A 20485-nucleotide genomic window follows, 5' to 3' on the forward strand; every position below is an offset into this window, starting at 1 on the left:
CCATAAAAAACACAATAGATAAATTAAGGTAGAATACTAAACACTTTTCAAGTAAGCCCTAAAAAAGCCTAGAAAGGAAAGATAGCCATGCAGCTCGAAGGGAATAGACAGAAAACAAATACTAAAAGGGCTGCCCTAGGCTAAATCCTAACCACACAAGAATTATGTTAAATGCAAACGGCTTTAAGAGCAGACGTTGTCAAAATGGGTTTTAAAAAAAACAACCCAAAAGCCAACTGACCCAACTCTAGGCTGTCTTCCACAAACTCACTTCAAATACAAGGAAATAACTAGGCTCAAAGTCAGAGGATAGCATTACTTATGTCACGCAAACACTGGTCCAAAGGCAGCTGGGACGCATACAAAATGGCAGGGTCCAATGGCAGAACCCCAGTGGCAGGCTCTGCCTATTTCTGTGACATACCTGCCAGGAGGGCCTCCCTCACAACCACCGGATGCTCCTCCTTTTCCCCCACGCTGCTTCTGTGGACACCATTCATCCATACTCCGCCTCTGCGATCCACAGAGCTGTTCCATGAAGTTGTGTGACCCAGAATGTGCCCATTCCTGGTACCATCCTATATACCAGAGACCAAAGTTTTTCTGCCAATGTTGGCATTTGCTTCCACTCCTGAGCTCTATTTCCTCAAGGGACTTCATCATTCTAGTAGAAATAGCAACAGATAAAATGTTAAAGACACAGCATATTAAAAAAAAATGAAAGCTCATCAATGTCATGAACGTCCTCAACAGGGAGTGTTTCGTAAGCCTTCCTGGCTTCTGTTCTGAGCAGGTAACAGCTCAGATGTAATGTTCACTGGAATTGCTTCTCACGTGACTCAGGAGACTTGGTCTCCCTGGGCCCTGTCAATCATAACCACACCTGGTCTTGCCTTCCTCTGCCCATATTTCCAAGAAATGTGTCAATGAATGAAATGGGATTTTTTAAAAACTTGACTTTAAAAATATTTAGTATGAAATAAAAGGCTCAATCTCACGAAACAAACTGACAGTTGCTGGGGGTGGGGGTAGGGATAGGCTGGGTTATGGACACTGGGAAGGGAATGTGCTATGGTGAGTGCTGTGAAATGTGTAAGCCTGACGATTCACAGACCTGTACCCCTGGGGCAAATAATACATTAAATGTTAATTAAAAATAGTTTTAAAAATATTTAGTGTGAATATTCCTACTCTCTTGAGATATTGTTGAGGGGAAGATATGAGGATACAGAAATAGGTATCTGTCTAGTTACACATCAGTCCTCAGTAAAACCTGTGTGATGGCTGGGTGTCACCTGGACCTCTTTTGTCTTAGACACTGAACTCAATGATCACACGTCTGTTTATCCACTTTCCTTCTTGTTTTAAAAAGATTTATTTAATTTATTTATTTGAGAGAGAGAGAGAGTGGGAAGAGGGGCAGAGGAAGACAATTTCATACAGACTCTCCCTTAGTGTGGAGCTGAGAGCTGAGCTCACTCTCACGATCCCGAGATCACGAACTGAGCTGAAATCAAGAGTCAGACACTTAAATGATTGAGCCACCCAAGCACCCCTCTTTATCCATTATCCGTGGAGGACACAGGATTCTCTCTTCCTGAGTATTGACCTGAGTCAATGTTATAAACTCTGCTGGCTGAGGTAGGACATCAGGTAAGGATCTCTTTGCTGAAGGCTTCTGAAGAGTATCTCCAGGGCCTGGGGCCCTTTCTTCTCCACCATCCTCAGCAGGGTCTCATTTTTCCTCTGCTGTGTTGGCAACTGCTGCACCAGCTCCTTCTCTTCCTCGGTGAAGACTTCACTGTCCTGAAGATCATCTAGTACTCCGCTCAGGTCCCCCAGCCTGGCTCGCAGGTGCCGGTGGTTCTCCTTCATAAACATCTCAACTGGACACAAGAAAGAGTTGCAGATTCAGAAAGGGATAGCTCACTTATGGGGTTCAAGATGTATGCTCAATGTAAACACACACACACACACACACACATATTTTAATTTAAGTAGGCTCCAGGCCCAGCGTGGAGCCCCAAATGGGGCCTGAACTCGTGACCCTGAGTCAAGACCCAAACTGAGATCAAGAGTCACACACTTAACCAGCTGAGTCACCCAGCCACTGCTTAAAGGCATAATTCTGTGTGGAGATATTGCTCATTCTCTTTTGCATGTTGCCCAGATCTTACACACACATCCTCAGGATTTCCAGTCCATTCCCAGGGGTGTATGAATCTAGGGAAACTTGGTGATCCCTCTTCTGCAATTCCATTCCCTCTTCTCCAAGCTTTGAGCACCTCTCCTTCTTTATTTCTCATTTTCACTGGAATCCCACAGAAGGCCTATCTTTTTCCACATTCATCTATTCATCCTTCTAACATATTTCAAGTTCACACATAGGTACACATGATACCAGATGTCAAGGTGTAGTAGACTAGCTCTCCACCCTCAACGGTCTTCTGATAAACTGTGTAGAAAGAGATTTAACGGGTGAAGTACAACACAGAGGGGACAGAGAGCACTGGAGAGAAGAAGGTATTTCGCATCATGCCAACTCAGGGTTCATGCTGGTGACCACACATCATACCTGTGTGACCTTGGCTAAAACATATCGCTTTCGAATTCCTCAGTTTCTTCATTAAAGGCATGACTGTCTTTTTTTCTTTTTTCTTTTTGAGAGAGAGAGAGAGCACCAGTAAGGAGGAAAAGGCAGAGAGAGAGAGAGAGAGAGAAAGTCTAAAGCAGGCTCCACACCCAGTGTGGATCTGGACACAGGGATCAATCTCACAAACCTGAGATCATGATCTGAGCTGAGATCAAGAGTCAGACATTTAATCAATTCAGCCACCCAAAAGGGTGACCCAAAAGGGGGGTTGGTTTCTATATACAACTCATGCCTCTAGAACTTCTGTTCTTTAACACAGTGGTGAAGATCATTCATGTCTAGTCATCACAATTATAACCAAACACCTTCATTGAACGATGTGATTTCTGTGAAGTCTTGGTGCTTCTCCTGAAAAATTACTGGAAGTGTCCGTTCAGTGACTCCTCAATTTGAATGAATAAAGTTCCTCTCAAAAAGATTCTCAACTTAACCTATTCTTGCTGCCTCATTTGTTTAGCAATTTCTATTCCATCTTCTTCATTGGACATAAATTTCACTTTTGCCTCTCTCCAGAATACACTCTGAAACTTTTTCAACTCCCTCAAGGTTAGATCTGAGCCTCCCATTTCAACCTCCCTTATATCCCTCTAATTTTCCTTTGGAATGTGTATCACAACTGTATTTTGATAAGCCCTGCGAAATCAGCTTCACTGTTTTCACCTGCTGGAGTAGAAACCCCATGAGTGTGGGGGGTGTGTCTGTCTCAGGCTACGTTCCATACAGGACCACTACCATTGCCATGTTCACTCTGATGCTCCTCCATGCTTTTCTGTGGAAGCCAGCCAAAGTTCATTGACAGGACTAGACAGAAGCAGTGAGTATAATGCACACCTATATGTACCCAGAACATTTGCCACGCAACAGGCATTCCATAAGCTGCATTTGTCACCATGATCATTTTTATCACCATAATTCCATAGGAGAAAAATGCAACCGTAGCCCTTGGCTCAGAAAGGAGGGGATGACTAGACTTTCAAGCAAAGTCTTCACAGAAGAGTTAGTATCAGAGGAGGCTTTCGAGGAATAGGATTCTGGTATTAAATACAAGATGCCACCAGGCCAAAAGGCAAAGACGGGGAGAGAGATGTCAGGCTTCACAGTGCATGCTGGCCAGAATGATCTGACGCAGGACGTGGGCTGGCAGCCGCTTCTGAGGGTGTTCTAGAGAGAGCACACGAGGGTGGGTTTCATCCTTCTGACACCAGGTGGCAGGTAGCTCTCGCTCTAGAGCTTGTAGAAAAGGAAGGGTAGAGACGTCTTCTTGGTGCTACACACTCACCACCTACATAAACCCTTTCAATTTCCTTTGTGAAATCTTCTTTACGTCATTCTTAACTGTATCCGTGGTTGGGTTTGAACCCAACTGCAACTCCAGGCATGGGGTCTAATTTTCTGTAGCTCATCTGCCTCTCTGGGCCCCCTGACCATAACACCAGCTGGCCAGGAAGTGGGTTTGTGCCATATGAAGCCAGTGTGACACCTGAGGAGTAAGAGGGATCAGGGGATGTTCCCTTTCTCCTCTGGATGATCTGTTTTGGGACAGGAGTCCTGTCACTTTTACTGTGTGGAGACTGACAAAGCTGACAATGTGGAGGTCATAATGTAGTCCTCTGAATTCAGACTCTTATTATATCTTATTTATTTATTTTTAAAAGTTGTTGTTGTTGTTGTTGTTGTTATTACAGGATCTCTACTCCCAAGGTGGGGCTTGAACTCACAACTACCCAAGATCAAGAATCACATGTTCTTCCTACTGAGCCAGCCAGGTGCCCCTTGACTCCTTACTTTGCATAATTTCTTTCTCTGCTACATATCCTCTCCAGTAACTAACCATTTCCCAGCTAATCCCTGTTCTCAATTTTCACAACCTCCTAACCTGGCTCCCACTTCCTGTCCATTCCCCATCCACAGTCATCCACACTGTTCAGAACAGTGAGTGCGTTGCTACCCACCTTTCCTGAGTCCCCCTTTGCCCTCAGCCTAAGGACCAAAAGAGTTCAGCCATCACCCTTCTGCTTCCAACTTCTGTTTCTTGCCTGCCTCTGGTCTCAGGTGTACTAGTCCCTCTAGAGTTTCATCTCCAGCCATATCGAACTTCTTTCACTGAGACTTCCTCAGATGCAAGATATTTTCCCCAATAAGACGTGGTTGCATGCTCAGAGTCTGCTTATTAAACCCTCCCATAAATTCACTCAAGTGGCTCAGACTCCTTCTTTGTGTCTGACAGCACTCAGTCTCTGTAACTGAAGAGAAGGTAGGATCCCTCACTGAGCCACCTCACACCCCTCAAAACCTCCTGATGTTTGGTGTGGACGCTGCACTCACCTGAGAAGGGAGAAGGCGGTGATGCAGCACGACACTGGAGCTCCACTAGGAAAGAAGGAAAAGTTGGAAAATGAACCATTTACCTTATTTAGTTTTTCTTTTTTTAAAATTGTTGTTGTTGTTTCTTGTAATCTCTACACCCAACATGGTGCTCAGACTCCCAACTCTGAGATCAAGAGGCGCAGGCTCTTCTGACTGAGCCAGCCAGGTGCCCCTGCAGTTTCTCTAGTCTTCAGTGCAATGCAATAAAATAATTTGATTCCATTTCCTGGGTTAAGGATCCCACTGGAACATTGATATACCTAATGGAACCCAATTAAGTAGAAGGTCACCCACTGCCCACCAGGGAAATGCATCAGAGGAAGAAACAGTTTTTCCAATATTTTATTTCTATTTCTAAGCCAATATGTGAGGAAATGAGAAAGCTATGGTAACATTATCACACTATTCTACATAAATCATCCTCCAGGCAAATGTATTTTAGACACGAAATACCATCATAAAGTGAGTACATTTCAAAAATAAGTAATTATATTCTTTTAACCCTATAATACTGGGATTGTGATAGTGCAAAATTTATATGTTGAACACACATATAAGTTGGTGGGAGATTTGCCAATTGGAGCCTTATTTGGGAAAGTCACTAGAGTCTGTTTACCATGAAGCCTTCCACATGGTGTTACATGTTCTTCCTAAAAGCCCTGTTGTTCTTTCAACTTCTGATCAATTCTGTGCCCTTCCTTCAGCAGCTGATTAGTCTCTATGTATGAAAACTATAAAATTGCCCAGGACATAGAATTAAATTGACTTCTGCTCCATTGGTTCTTATGATTAGTATCTCTGTTCACTGCCTCCTACGTATGAGAGGGTCCAATTCTTGATAGCAACAGCCATCCCTATCCCAGGCAAACTTGACCAGTGTCTACACTTTTGTTTCAACTCAACATGGACTCTAAGCTGGCAGTAGATTTATTTTCTACTCTGCAGTGGGACCATAAACAGACCTTCTCCTCTGGCACACATCACTACAACCCAGAAAAGAGGTGCATAATTTTTTTTTATCCCCCCAAATTTAAACATCATATTTTTACCTACCTGGCTTCACCAAAGTGTGCCAGACCGAAGTCTTGCATGTTTGTTCGGTAACTTCAAATGTGATTGGTTCCTCCATCTTCCCAGCAAAGACTTTAGAGAATGACTGGGGTTCTCCAGGACTCCTGTAGGATAATTTCAACTCCTAGAAGAAGCACAACACTTGACTTAAAGTGTCAGGGGGTTGACGGTGGGGGTAGAAAGGCCTGTTTGCCTGCAGTGAACTGGTCACTGAAATATTAGCCATTTCCTATACAGTCTTGTGGCTGGATGAGGGAAAAACAAAAGGAGAATGGTCAACAATCTTTTCAAATTTACAATTTTAGGAATTAGTATTATTCCATGGAAGGAAAGGTAGCTGAGCTCCTATCAGGATATGGTTTGGAGAATAATCATCTGAGCTACTAACCCTCTCCTTTAAAAAAAAAAAAAAGTACAAAATTTTGAAACCTGAGTGAAATTTGAGTTACATCCAAATTCTACTGACCTTGGGCGTTATTTCCAGGTGGGCCAAACCAGACACAATATAAGAGGAACCAAAATGCAGAGGTTCCACAGGGGGGGAGGTCTGCAGACGCACACCGTGAAACTTAGTTTCTTCTTCATCTATTGCCTGAGGAAGAAGCAGCAGAGGCAAATCAGGAAGAAAAGCTAAAAGTAAACATGTGCTTCTGGACATGAGGGATTTTACTTTTTTAAGATTTTATTTTTAAGTAATCTCTGTACACAATGTGGGGAGCAAACTCACAACTCTGAGATCCACAGCTGCATGTTCCACCAACTGCCCCAGCTTGGTGCACGAGAGACGTGTATTAATAAAATTTTCCTGCTGGTTATCTCAGAGCTAGGGATTTCTTTCATTTTTGTTTGTTTGTTTGTTTGTTTGTTTGTTTTTTCCTTGGCGGGGCAGAATGGGCAGAGGAAGATGGAGAGAGTGTCTTCAGCAGGCTCCAAACTCAGCACAGAGCCCAACTCTGGGCTCCATCTCAAGACCCTGAGATCATGACCTGAGCCAAAATCAAAGGTCACACACTTAACCAACTGAGCTACCAATCGCTCCCCCCACAAAGGGTTTCTTTTTATTACAAATCTCTGTAGAGTTTGGTTTTTCTTTGTATAATGTGGCAGGGATAGCCTGAGTGTTCCTCAAATCCGGGGACAAAGAGGTTTCCTCCTTGTGCCTCGGCAGAGGACCATTGCTGTCTGCAGCTGCATCTATGAGGGACGAGGCTCCTGCTCCATGAGGTGACAGCCACCTGCCCACCAGCAAGCAATACAGCAGTGACGTCACCCCAGAGAGACCCAGAGGCAGAACAGAAAAGACCTCAGAGCTCTCTGAGGATCCACCCACGATACAGAATAGAACTCAAATAACAAAATAATAATAACATTCGACAAGTCTTAGCTACAGCTCAATACACACTTTCTGGAATTAACAAGCAAGAACTGCTGTCAAAAAACAATTACAGTAGATGCTTTCATCAGTCTAATTAGTAAATACTCTTGGTGGGTAGCGATCAGGTCGGGGCAGGAAGGGGAAAGAAGCTGGTGATGTCCACTCCTCCATCTGGGTGCAAAAATTAGGGAGCGATCCACTTATCTGCGTATTTGATTCACGTTAAAAGAAATCCATAGATCCATTTAAAGGAAGGGTGTCCAATGCTGAAACATGAGTTTCATGTGAGCATAAACGATGCTCAGTGGGTTAAGCGTCTGCCTTCAGCTCAGGTCATGATCCCAGCGTCCCGGATGGAGTCCTCCGTCCACCTCCTTGCTCAGCGGGGAGCCGGCTTCTCCTTCTGCCTGACACTCCCCCTTCTTGTGCTCTCTCTATCTCTCTCAGTCTCTCTTTCTCTCTCACTTTCTCTCTCTGGAAAATAAATAAAGACAGTCTTAAGAGAAAAAAAGAAAGAAAGAAAAAGAGAAAGAAAGAAAGCAAACAAACAGAAATAGAGTTCAAGTTCCAAGGCTATAAGTGGACGTATAGTTCTTGCTTCTCCAAATCTGCCAACCTTACCTTCATCACCAAGGAGTCACTGGGGATAAGGTACAGGTGAAATTTAATCTCTTTAGGGTAGAAGTGATAATAGAGCAGTGCCGTGGAAGTGATGGGGACCGAAATACCAATCGCACTGGCCAATCTCAGCAGGATTCCCATCAGAGAGAAGCTGGGGTTTTCCAGGACGGCATAGAAAGGCTCCACTCGGGCTGGCGCCTCTAGGATCATCCGTTCGTGCTTAAAATGGGCAACGTGGAACCAAGACATATCGACCTCATTTGCTGTAGGCCAATGAGAAAGGGCATCAGACAGTGTTCCCCACCATCCTCACAGCCCCCTCTCCTCTCCTTACCTGGCAGGGAGATGATGTGAGGGAGGTGGATTTCAGCGATGACCCCCTCGGGCTCCACAGAGATATCAAACAGTGGGCCTGCCACCATCCACTGCTCCTCAGGCTGTAACTTCAGTTCTGGATGCTGACTCCAAGAATCGAACGCTATCCTCACGGTCACTGCGGCTGTTACCAAGAATCCGAGGCGTGTCGCTGGCCACAGATAGAAGCCAGCCATGGGGAAGTGGACGCTGAAAGGAGACAGAGTGATAGTCATGCTGGGAGAAGACCAGGACTTTGATTTTTCTTTTTTAGATTTTATTTATGTATTTCAGAGTGAGTGAGTGAGAGAGCACGAGCTGGGGGAACAGCAGAGGGAGAGGGAGAAGCTGAGCAGGGAACCTAACCTGGGGCTCGATCCCAGGACCTCGGGTTCATGACCTTAGCCAAAGACGGACCGTAATCGACTGAGCCACCCAGGCTCCCCGGGTCTTTGATTAAAGAACAAAAGTGCAGAGGGATATGGTGTTTGTGGAGCAAAGTTCAAGACCCTTCTGTGGCTTTCACCATATTAGAAAACTCTGGCGATTTAATGACACTCTGAGGCCCCACTTTCTCTATATTCTACATGTGGTGAAATTAAAACACCAGCTCAGCGCATAGGATCAGAGAATCCTGACAAAATTTCCAATGTTGAAGGGGTGAATCGCATACCTTATCATGTAGGTGTGTACATGTAAGTATCACACAGCACATACTTCCTTTATGGGAGAATTGTATTGAAACAACCAACATCTTCAACTCTTACCTGTATCTGTTTGCACTCTCATCAATCAACTCAATATCCACATTTCCTTCAGGTCCCAGAAACTGATAACTATGACAAGCTGGTCCAACCCCAGAAAAGAGTTTAGGAGCCTCGAGGGGCACTAGGGTCTCCTCTTCCAAGCAAGTCTCTTCTGAAAAATACACATTGTACGTGTCAGATTGGATTTGTTGGAAAAGGCATGGCCTAAAGGCGTTCTGGATTTTGAATTACACATGTGCTGTTGGGAATCCAGATATCAGAGAGAAGAGTATGGAGGGAGAACAAGGGGCTTTGGTCTTGGAATCCAGACAAAGAAAGGCACAAGAATGTTCTTGGTCACTACTGAAACTGAACCCCCAAATTTAAGAAGGAAGAGAGGCTGGATGGCTTTGTTGGGGGGCAGTATTCACCTAGGGCAGGAACCACGGCAACTAAATTTCTACATGGTCCCAAGCAGCAGCTAACACCTGATGCTGGCAGGGGAACGCAAGTCCATAAAAGGAGCAAGCATGAAAGCTTAAGAAGGAAAGTCACATCTGTTCACGCTACTGTTCACCACCATCCAACCCAAGGCACTTCAGACCATCCTCTGGTTCCCCCAGCGTTTCCACCACCCAACTGGGAGAGTCTTCCAGCAGCACTTAGAGACCCTCTACGGATGTGCTCCCGGATACCATTCTTTCTGCTCAGACTCTGGGTGAGGATGATTTGCATAGAACAAATATCTGTACCCTGGATGATAGAAGTCTCTGAAATACTGTGCTCGCAGAAAACTGATTTATCAAGAATTAAAAATGATGGAATCTCATTTGCAGAGAGTAGGGATTTTGGATAGGAAAAAGGAAAAGTCTCAGACGGTTACCTAACCACTCTGAGACTTTTTTTCTCCCATGTCAGATAGACTAATGCTACCCGCACCTTATAGAACTGCTCTGAATCTTGGTACTAGCTGTGTGGCACCTCCAGAAAATAGCACACGGTGTCGGCCGTTCATGTGAACACAGATGAGCTTCCCCCAACCTCGTGGCAGGTAAGCACAGGAGCTGAGCTGAGCACCAGGACACAGCCAACACCAGTGCCCTGCTCTCCAGAATCTCAGGTGGCTTTCAAACTACTTCACACCAAGTGGGACACTTTCCAACCATGAGCACTTAGAAGTGGAGTGTGCAATGACAGGATCTAGGACAGTCGAGTCGGGTAAATTTTTCCAACCCAGTGAACATCGGCTGGTATAGTGCTGAATTTGAAGATGGAGCATGTAAGAAAGTCCTAATGCTGAAATGAGGTCATAAGAAAGAACTCTTAATCCAATAGGACTGGTGTCCTTGTGTCCTTATATGAAAAGGAAGAGACTCTAGATCTCTCTCTCTTTCTCTCTCTCTCTTTCTCTCTCTCTCTGGATACACAGAGGAAAGGCCATGTGGGGACCCAAGGGGAAGGTAACCATCTACAAGCCAGGACAAGAGCCTTCACCAGAGACTAAAAATGCTAGTACCTTGATCTGAGAATTCTAGCCCCCAGAACAATGAGAAAATTAACTTCTATTTTTTTTTTATTTCTTTTCAGCGTAACAGTATTCATTGTTTTTTGCACCACACCCAGTGCTCCATGCAATCCGTGCCCTCTCTAATACCCACCACTGAACCACTTCGTCTGGGGTATTTTGCTATGGCAGTCCTAGGACTCTCATACAGTAGGAATGTGTTCTATCCCAAAGCCAATCAGAGTACTAATGTCACAAAGGATCAAGATCATTAAGCACACATTGCTTATGTTTCGAAGTCTTGGCATGGATTAAGGTAAATGAAAACAAGCCCCTTTTAATTAACTCAAACACAATCCAATGCTGTCACACCTCACTTGGAAGATTTCTCTCCTCTAAGTTTGCTTTTTTTGTCTTGACATAGAGTCTAGATGATACACTCATAGAGTTCCCTTGGATAACAAAAAGAGAATGTGTTAATGTCCTTAATAGAGTGTTTGGAATATGGAATCCACTCCAGTCATGATATCCAAGATTATACCTGCTTCTTGTTCCCATTTATATTGTAAGGAGGATGGTGTTAGAGCTAAGAAAAATTTCTTTTGATTGTCACCACCCCAAAGACTTCAAAACTGTCTTCTACCAATAAAACCATAGGACATTTCCATCAGCCCACTACACACCCCTGGCTTCACCTCTATATTAGACAATTACCTGATTCTAGTATCTGTGCAGATTCCTGGTCTTCTGATCCACTGATGCCTGGGGCCCTTGAATGTCAAAAATAAGGAAATTATTAGAAATCAGCTCACAAGGGGTGACCAACTGGCTCAGTCAGTAGAGCATGTGGCTCTTGATCTTGGGGCATGAGTTTGAGCCCTATGTTGGGTGTGGAGATTACTTAAAAATAAAAAATCTTTTAAAAAATAACAAAAAATAAAATACAAAATAAAAATCTTTTTAAAAAAACTTTAAAAAAATAAATAATAAATCAATTCACCAAAGGAAATGAAGGGGATGTGATTAAAAACTAGAGCTCTTTTGCACAAACAATGGCCACTACCCAGGAGGGGCCATTTAAAATCTCAATTCAATTAAATTAAATTCAACTAAATTAAGTTAAAATCCAGCTCCTCAGCTGTACTATCCACTTTTCAAGTGCTTCATACCTACCTGTGGCAAATGGCTACCATATTGGCTGATGCAGAAGGGAACATTTCCATCATCCCAGAAAGTTCTACTGGACAGTCCATTAGACTTTCAAAAAGGAGATGACTTGGACAACGTGAGGTTTCTTAACCAGATTTCTGAAGAGTAGAACAGACCAAATGTGGCTTGACCATTCTATGTCTTCTCCTATTAGGTGGTGTCCAAAGTGGTCACACTTCACTTTTTTGTTTAAGTTGCCCTGACTGGGCGTGTGTCGCTTCAGCTGGTGGTGGTGCAAGGAGTAGAGGCAGCAGGGAACTGGGCTCCCATCTGGGTTTGGGAGATGACTGCTGGGATTTCTGAATCTGGTGGGCATCATGGCCAAGGAGATCAGGCAATACCTGAGGGCAAGTTAGATGCTCGCTACCCACCTTGAGTCCTTTACAGTGCAGTCTGTTCACTACCAACAGCATGCACTGAGTATATCTGCCCGAAGTTGTTAAATGCAGACAGTGCTTAGAAAAAATGTTCCAAATGAGTTTGCAAAGCTTACTGCAGAAGGTACAGAAACAAGAAGCGGGACTTAGTGAGGGTCAACGCACAGCAGGGAAAAGGGAGAGAAGAGCAGAAGAGAGGTGGAACGGGTCAAATAAAGTAAAAAAGGAAGACAATACCACAAAACGTTAGGATTGCCAATATCCCAGAGCAAAAAAGAAATATGTAAGAGGAATGCGTGGCATTGTGGATTTCAAAAGTGGCCTTAAAGAAGCTCAGAGAGGGTCGCCTGGATGATTCAGTTGGTTGTGCATCCAACTCCTGATCTCGGCTCAGGTCATGATCTCAGAATTGTGAGATCAAGCCCTGAGTTGGGCTCCTCTCTTGGCTGGACTCTGCTTGAGATTCTCTCTCTCCCTCTCCCTCCACCCTTCACCCTACTTGCTTCCACTCTCTCTGTCTTTCAAATATTAAATAAAAAATTTAAAAAAGAAACAGAGTTGGGGCACCTGGGTGGCTCGGTGGATTAAGGCCTCTGCCTTTGGCTCAGGTCATGATCCCAGGGTCCTGGGATTGAGACCCACATCAGGTTCTCAGCTGAGCAGAGAGCCTGCTTCCCCTCCCCCTCTGCCTCCCTCTCTGCCTATTTGTGATCTCTGTCTGTCATATAAATAAATAAAATCTAAGGAAAAAAGAAACAGAGTTTTTATTTTTTATTTTTTCTCAAAGAGTCTGTGGTGCCTCAGTAACAGGAGAGGATGAAATGATCATTCGGGGAGGCCATTACAGATGACATACTTGATGTCATTCAGGAAAAATGATCAGAGGTGGATGATGACAGCATTGAAGACCTTGGAAGAAGCAAAGAAATGACTTTTGAAAAATGTGTCTATATTTAAAGGTCGAAACCAAGAGGTGATGTGGCCAGAGGGAGAGAGGCTTTTTAAAAAAGATATACTTCTCCTACATTAAAACTGTAGATTACCCTCACCCTTGGCATATGCACTGTTCTGGATATGCCACTGCTTGGTTGTTTTTTGGTTTTTGTTTATTGTTTTTTAACTGCCAAAGTCTAATAAACAGGGGAGGCCACCAGGCTTATTCATGAAATAGAATTTAGTCAAATAAAGATTTAGGAACACTGGGTATAAATAAGTAAATAAATGGTTATGATAGATATCTATGACAATTGGAATAAAAACATTGAATTATCAATTGACTCATGGGTAGAATACTGCCCCATAGGAGCGGTCTCCAAATTCGACTGCACCTGGGAAGCTTTAAAGAAAAAAAAAAACCAATAAATGGGTCACAGCACAGACCAATCAAATCAGGAGGCAGAGGCGGGACCTCAGCATAATTACTTTTTTTTTTTTCTTAATCAGAGAAAGAGAGAGCCCACATGTGAGCACAAGTAGGGGGAGCAGCAGGCAGAGGGAGAAGGAGGCTTCCCACTGAAAAAGAAACCCAACACAGGACTCCAATCCAGGACTCCAAGATCTTGACCTGAGCCGAAGGCAGATGCTCAGCCAACTGAGCCACCCAGGCGCCCCAGCATAATTACTTTTAAAGCTTCCCAAATGATTGCAATACTCAGCCAATGTTGAAAATCATCAGATATAGGGTGAGCTAGTGATTCATGAAGGAAATGCCTGACTGCGAGAAATGTGCCTGAACATATTTTCTGCAGTCAAATGCTCTACCACTGAGCTATACTCCCTTTAGGTGATATTTTCTGGATGAGGACCACCAACTCTATCCGATCTCTGCCCTGGGGAGTTGGAAATGTGGAATGAATCAAGACCAGGGGGATCATGGGGCAACAGTCCCAGCTCCTAAGAAGGGGTGTGATGAAAGAGGACCGAAAGCATTGGTTTCTGGGGGTACAGTAGTTATTGCATGATTGATGCCATGGGATCATGAAATGTCTGATTTCACTGACATTTTCTTAGAGTCTCCTGATTTCTTGCTCTATACATGTAATCCTTGATCTACAGATTCTTTATATATTCCTTGATATCTCTATTCACTTCAACATGAAAAGGATTCACAGAGGAACTATACATAGACCAAGGCTAATAAAGACGCATATTTGGAGAAATGGAGTTAAAAAAAAGGATTTGTAGCTCTTTTCTCAAAAGGGTTTTGGGCAAGCCAGGGGAGAGAAACTTGGCCTGCCCTCCTAAGTCTTGGTGCTTTGTCTGAGGCTACAAAATCAGCCATGGGTTATGTCAGCTCCATGCAAAGCACTGAGAGGAAATACACTGCCTTCTGTTCTCTGCTTGTGCATGCTGGGTTCCAGTGGGTGGCTGAGGTCAGGTTTAGGAGCTGGGAGGAAGCCACCGGTGAGTGCGAGCCGGCTCATCCCAGATCATGGGATCTGACTGTTACTTTTCCAAGAATTTAGTGGGTAGAGTGTTAAACATGTTAACATAAAATTAAATTATATAAAATTTTCATTTAAATAGATCTATATTACAGAGATAATAAATGCTGAAAACTTGGGACTTTCTAATTATTTTACTACATCTTATGATACTCTGTGCTCTTTTGTTTTTAAGTCTAGTTATTTATTTTTTTGTAATCTCCACACCCAAGTTGGGTTTGAACTCAGGGTCGCAAGATCACAAGTTGCATGCACCACTGACTGAGTCAACAAGACACCACCATACTCTGCTCAACTGAAGTTATTTCCATCTATGGTAACTGAGTGCTGAAAATACTCTGTAGTTGGGCTACTGCACACCCATTTCCAACATCCTGTTCAGGGACAGCATGTTGGTAGTTTGAAATCCGCCTGATGGAAGTAGTCACCCCACAGAAATTGGCAAACACTACCACCAAAGGCTCTCCCCTTTCCCTGAACATTTTCCAGTGCCCCTTCCCAACCCCAGCCCATCCTTTCTCCTCATCAGCAGTCAGTTTCCCAGGCACTGAGTTGGTTACTTTCATTCTTTCCCAGCTCAGCCAATGACACAGTGATCTTTGCAATTGTTGCTGCCTTTCTGTGTACAGCTTCTCAAGATGCCTTTCTGAAGGAAGAGGTAGTTGGCCTCATTCAGAAATTCCTGGGTTTGTTGGTAAGAGTGGATAAGCTCATTCATCCTCCCCCTGATTCCTGTATCAATGACCCAAATCCCTGGATTCTCTTGTGCCCCTGTGATATTGAGGAATGGAATCCAAGACTACCATCAGCTTTCCCCGGGAAATCATTCTCCTTACTTGGAAACAGCTCCCTCCCAAGACAGAGGTTCAGCAGCAAGGATGCATGGTTTTGGCCCTGTTGTTATCATGTCTTCATAATCTGAGGAAGGACAAAGCTGGAGACGCTCATCCCATGTCACATAACAACTGTATAGTGATTCATCATAACATTCACTGGAAAACAGAGGGAACTCATGTTATGAATACAGCATGGCAGTCTGGTGACAGGACAATCTCTGCAGCATGACTTTATGTCATTAAAAGCCCTAGACCCCATGCTTCGTCTTCAGGGAAACCTTCTCTCAAGCCCCCATGACTCCATCTCACCCTCATTATAAAGGATTCAGCTGTGTCTCTGTGTCCCGCTCCACATTGCTCTCTCCAACCCAGGGAAGCAGAACTCACTCAATTCTCAAATCCTAGTACTTGTTGTAAGGTTTTGTTTCATGATAGGCCATTGACCTAAGTGACCTTGTTGAGAATTGTAAGGAGAAGATTCCTGGCCTACATTCTGCCTTCATCCATCGCTGTGTCCAAGAGAATGGGACTCTATTGTGATTAAAATTCCAGGACATCAGTGAGATTATGTATGTGTTGTAAGGACCCACGTAGCACTAATGCTCCTCTTCTACCTCCAGTCTCCATGTGGTGAGAGACACATGAGGATGCTAAGAGGGAGGGAAACGATGGATATCATGCTTGTTTTCTTCTTCCACTGGGGATCCTCATCCAGATATGGAACTGGAAAGCCCTAAGCTAGGTGCTTTCTTCTTCTCACTTGAGAGCTGGTCTCTGGTCTCCCTTGCCTGACTGAGACCAAGATTGGGGTTCGGAGACAGGGAGTATCTTTTGGGCCAACACCTGTACTGCGTAACATGATAGCCAGCAGTCACATGTGCCAATTTAAACTTAAATTTTGGGACACCTGGGAGGATCAGTTGGCTAAGCATCTACATCTGGCTCTGGTCATGATCCCAGTGCCCTGGGATTGAGTCCCCCATCCGCCTCCTTGCTCAGTGGGGAGTCTGCTTCTCCCTCTGCCTGCCATTTCCCCTGCTTGTGTGTGTATGTGTGTGTCTCTCTCTCGCAAATAAATAAAACATTTTTTAAAATAAAAAATGAACTTAAATTTTAAGTAGTTAAATTTGAAAATCAGATCTTTGCATGAGATCTGCTGCCTTTTTGTGTATAGCTCCTCGAGACGCCTTCCTGAAGGAAGAGGTAGTTGGCCTCATTCAGAAATTTCTGGGTTGGTTGTTAAGACTGGATAAGCTCATTCATTCTCCTGCTGATTCCTGTATCAATGACCCAGGTCCCCTGATTCTCTTGTGCCCCTGTGATATCAATGAACGGAATCTAATGCTATTATCAGCTTTCCCTGGGGAATTATTCCCCTTACTTGGAAAGAGCTCCCTCATAAGATCGAAGTCCAGCAGCCGGGACATATGGTGTTGGCTCTTCTGTTATCACCTCATATCCTAAGGAAGTAGAAGGCCTGAGGTCTGTCAGCTTTACCACAGTACGTAGAGTACTAGCACAACATTCACTGGAAAACAGAAGGGAACTTATGTTATGAATACAGCATGGCAGTCTGGTGACAGGACAGTCTCTGCAGCATGACTTTATGTTCATTAAAAGCCCTAGACCCCATGCTTCGTCTTCAGGGAAACCTTCTCTCAAGCCCCCATGACTCCATCTCACCCTCATTATAAAGGATTCAGCTGTGTCTCTGTGTCCCGCTCCACATTGCTCTCTCCAACCCAGGGAAGCAGAACTCACTCAATTATCAAATCCTAGTACTTGTTGTAAGGTTTTGTTTCATGATAGGCCATTGACCTAAGTGACCTTGTTGAGAATTGTAAGGAGAAGATTCCTGGCCTACATTCTGCCTTCATCCATCGCTGTGTCCAAGAGAATGGGACTCTATTGTGATTAAAATTCCAGGACATCAGTGAGATTATGTATGTGTTGTAAGGACCCACGTAGCACTAATGCTCCTCTTCTACCTCCAGTCTCCATGTGGTGAGAGACACATGAGGATGCTAAGAGGGAAGGAAACGATGGATATCATGCTTGTTTTCTTCTTTCACTGGGGATCCTCATCCAAATATGGACCAGGAAAGCCCTATGCTAGATCTTTTCCTCTTCACACTTGACAACTGGGTTCTTGTCTCCTTTTGCTGGCTGGGATCAAGGCTGGGGTTAGGAACAAGGGAATGTCCTTTGGGCCAAGACCTTCAGCATCTAATATGAGAGCCACTAGCCACTTGTGCCTATTTAAACTTAAATTTAAATAATTAAATTTGGAAATCAATTCCCCACTTGAATTAGTCCTATTTCAAGTGCTCAAACACCACAAATGGCCAACGGTTTCCATAGTAGACACGAATATAATATGAATATGAATACGGATATGAAGTATGTCTTCCATGGCAGGAATTCTATTGATGGCCTTGACCTTAATCATCTGCTCCAGCCAGCTGACTAGAGACTGGCACTGCCGTATCTGGCATTGGTTCTACCAAATAAAGGGGATCTTTGAGAAGGGGTGGATGGATGAAGCAACTGAGGAATTCTTGTGTTCAGCAGCAACATTTTCCAGCCTGTCAAATATTACCTTGAGACAGAGCCTGTATCTGAGTTAATAGTACTGAGTCAGTGTCAGTTTCCTAGTTTTGACAATGACCATTGTTATAAAAGTTATTATCATTAGAGGAAGCTTGGTTGAGTGTACATTTTTGCTCCTTCTGTACTATTTTCGTTACTTCCATCAGTCTTAAACTATCTCACAATAAAAAGTTATAATGACAAAAAAGAAAGGACAAACACACTGATTTTTATGCAAATCTCTGTGAGAAGATCCAAAATCTTCCCTTTTCCCCCACTGAATATAGTGTCCCTTACCTACTGTACCGTATAGAGGGTGAGTCCCAAAGAGTTTGGGAGACCATCTGACTTTGACTTGATGGGTGTGTGCTTCCAAACCAGCAGCACCCACACAGCCTGGGAAGACACAAGGGGAGTTGTGATTTCATTGTGTGCAATGAACTTGGTGGTGGGACGGTCTCTTCGCTGTGATGGAAAGGAAGTAGCACAAATTTTATGTTCCATCTTCAGAAAGGCATTCCCTGATGTCCACTCTGAGATCCACTTATTTCACAGTGTTAACCCTTCCTCTGTCCCTGCTCAGCAGACAGTGATGACATCTCAGGGGGCATGCGTCATTGGACTCTCAACCCTTTAAGTCCATCACATCTCTATGTAATACCTGCTAAGACTGACTACAGACTTGTATATAACTTGTTTAATGATACTACTTCTTCTAAAGTAAGCGGTAAGAAATTCCTTCTTCTTGTGCCATCCTTCACTGGTCCTAAAAAGGAGGGAACTTTTATAAAGTTGCACAACACTGGATGAATTATCCTTCTGCCAAAGGAATATCTGTTTAGTGTGAGTTTGTCGTGACTACGGAGACCAAAGAGACAAGAATCCACAGGCCGGCATCACCATTTCCTAGAACTTATACTCATATCAAAATTGTGGCTTCACTCTCTGGGCTAAGTATTGATTTTCTGACTTTTAAATAAGGATATAACACAGGGGCTTCTGGGTGGCTCAGTGGGTTAAGCCTCTGCCTTTGGCTCAGGCTATGATCCCAGGATCCTGGGATCGAGCCCCCCATTGGTCTGTCTGCTCAGTGGTGAGCCTGCTTCCTCCTCTCTGCCTACTGCTCTGCCTACTTGTGATCTCTGTCTGTCAAATAAATAAATAAAATCTTTAAAAATAAATAAATAAAATTTTAAAAATAAGGATATAACACAAATCCTTGTGATGAGTAATCATAGAAGGACAATATTACTTAGTACCCAAATTAGAAAACATTGTGATCCCAGAGAAAATAACCCACTTCAGTGATCCTCCTTATTCCCTGGCCTGTGGGGATTCTACACATGCCATAGTAGCTGAATCTTTGTCCAATTCATTTATTGCAAGTTCTAGGACAATGGAAAAATGTGTGAATTGGTCACAGATCAGACATGAAACTCTGAAAGCATGCTTCTGGGGAGGAGCAGGACTCATGGATGGAGCTTAGTGGGCTTGCCTGGTGCTATGGCGTGGTCAAAAGCATGGCCATGGCATCAGGGAAAGAGCTGGAGGAACATCCATAGACTTGTTTGTGGTCAAGTATGAAATTGTGTGGTCAGACCAAGGTAATATTACCCCACGAGGGAGAGAAGAAGTCTAAGTAGTACATCTGGGTGCCCAGGCAGGTTTTCCCCTTCTGGTTTGATGAGACAAGTGAATAAGTAAAACTGTAAGCAGAGGGGTGTCTGGGGGGCTCAGTCGTTAAGTCTCTGCCTTCAGCTCAGGTCATGATCCCAGGGTCCTGGGATTGAGCTCCACATCGGGCTCCTTGCTCAATGGGGAATCTTCTTTTCCTTCTCCCTCTACCCATCCACCCTGCTTATATTCTCTCTCTCTCTCTGTCATAAATAAAATCTTTTAAAGAAATGCAAGCAGAGCCTTTTCTTGGAAAAAAAAAAAAAAGCCAAGTACTCTATTATGTGGAACATCAATGAGATACGGAGGAATCAATTCATCAAGAGCCCTCAAAGGGTAGATACATACCTTCTCCATGTCAGAGAGCATCTTCTGGATCTCTCAGAGGACATCTCCTGGATCTCTTCCTTAAGGGTATCTTTTCTCATTGATCAGCTGGTGTGTTTATCTCTCAGCTACGTCTCTATTAATCCTGAGAAAAGAAAAGACTATTGTATTCAGAGAAGTTGGAAAAACTTGCAGATAAATATTAGCTGTTCTATCTCCATACCATAGCCCAAATTGCTTATTGTCCATTCAATAGAAATACATCAGTTGATTTGTTTCCAGTAATGCTAGGAGCATGCAAGAGAGACCCAGAAAAGATTATGAACTTTATTTACTTA

At 43.7% G+C, this 20485-nt stretch overlaps 2 protein-coding genes and 1 pseudogene across 2 annotated transcripts in view; 1 reads left to right on the top strand and 2 right to left on the bottom strand.

Moving 5' to 3' along the window:
* Positions 1-1377: 1377 nt before the first annotated feature.
* LOC116579084 (caspase recruitment domain-containing protein 8-like) lies at positions 1378-20272 on the bottom strand. The gene is made up of 12 exons (XM_032323965.1): positions 20169-20272; positions 18444-18542; positions 16939-17085; positions 15558-15713; positions 11406-11461; positions 9209-9359; positions 8422-8651; positions 8088-8350; positions 6558-6683; positions 6074-6215; positions 4979-5023; positions 1378-1886 (listed from the first exon to the last, which is right to left on the bottom strand). The coding sequence occupies exons 1-12, from the start codon at positions 20246-20248 to the stop codon at positions 1621-1623; spliced, it is 1761 nt and encodes a 586-aa protein (XP_032179856.1). The 5' UTR covers positions 20249-20272; the 3' UTR covers positions 1378-1620.
* Positions 12184-13234, top strand: LOC116579093 (annotated as a pseudogene).
* LOC116579085 (caspase recruitment domain-containing protein 8-like) overlaps positions 20220-20485 on the bottom strand; it is a 41361-nt gene continuing 41095 nt past the window's right edge. The window contains exon 13 of the mRNA XM_032323970.1: positions 20220-20292. Coding sequence (XP_032179861.1) covers positions 20276-20292 — 17 coding nt within the window. The 3' untranslated portion in view covers positions 20220-20275. The remainder of the gene's footprint in view (positions 20293-20485) is intronic.

Source organism: Mustela erminea, chromosome 19, assembly GCF_009829155.1.
Source record: "Mustela erminea isolate mMusErm1 chromosome 19, mMusErm1.Pri, whole genome shotgun sequence".
Classification (NCBI taxonomy): domain Eukaryota; kingdom Metazoa; phylum Chordata; class Mammalia; order Carnivora; family Mustelidae; genus Mustela; species Mustela erminea.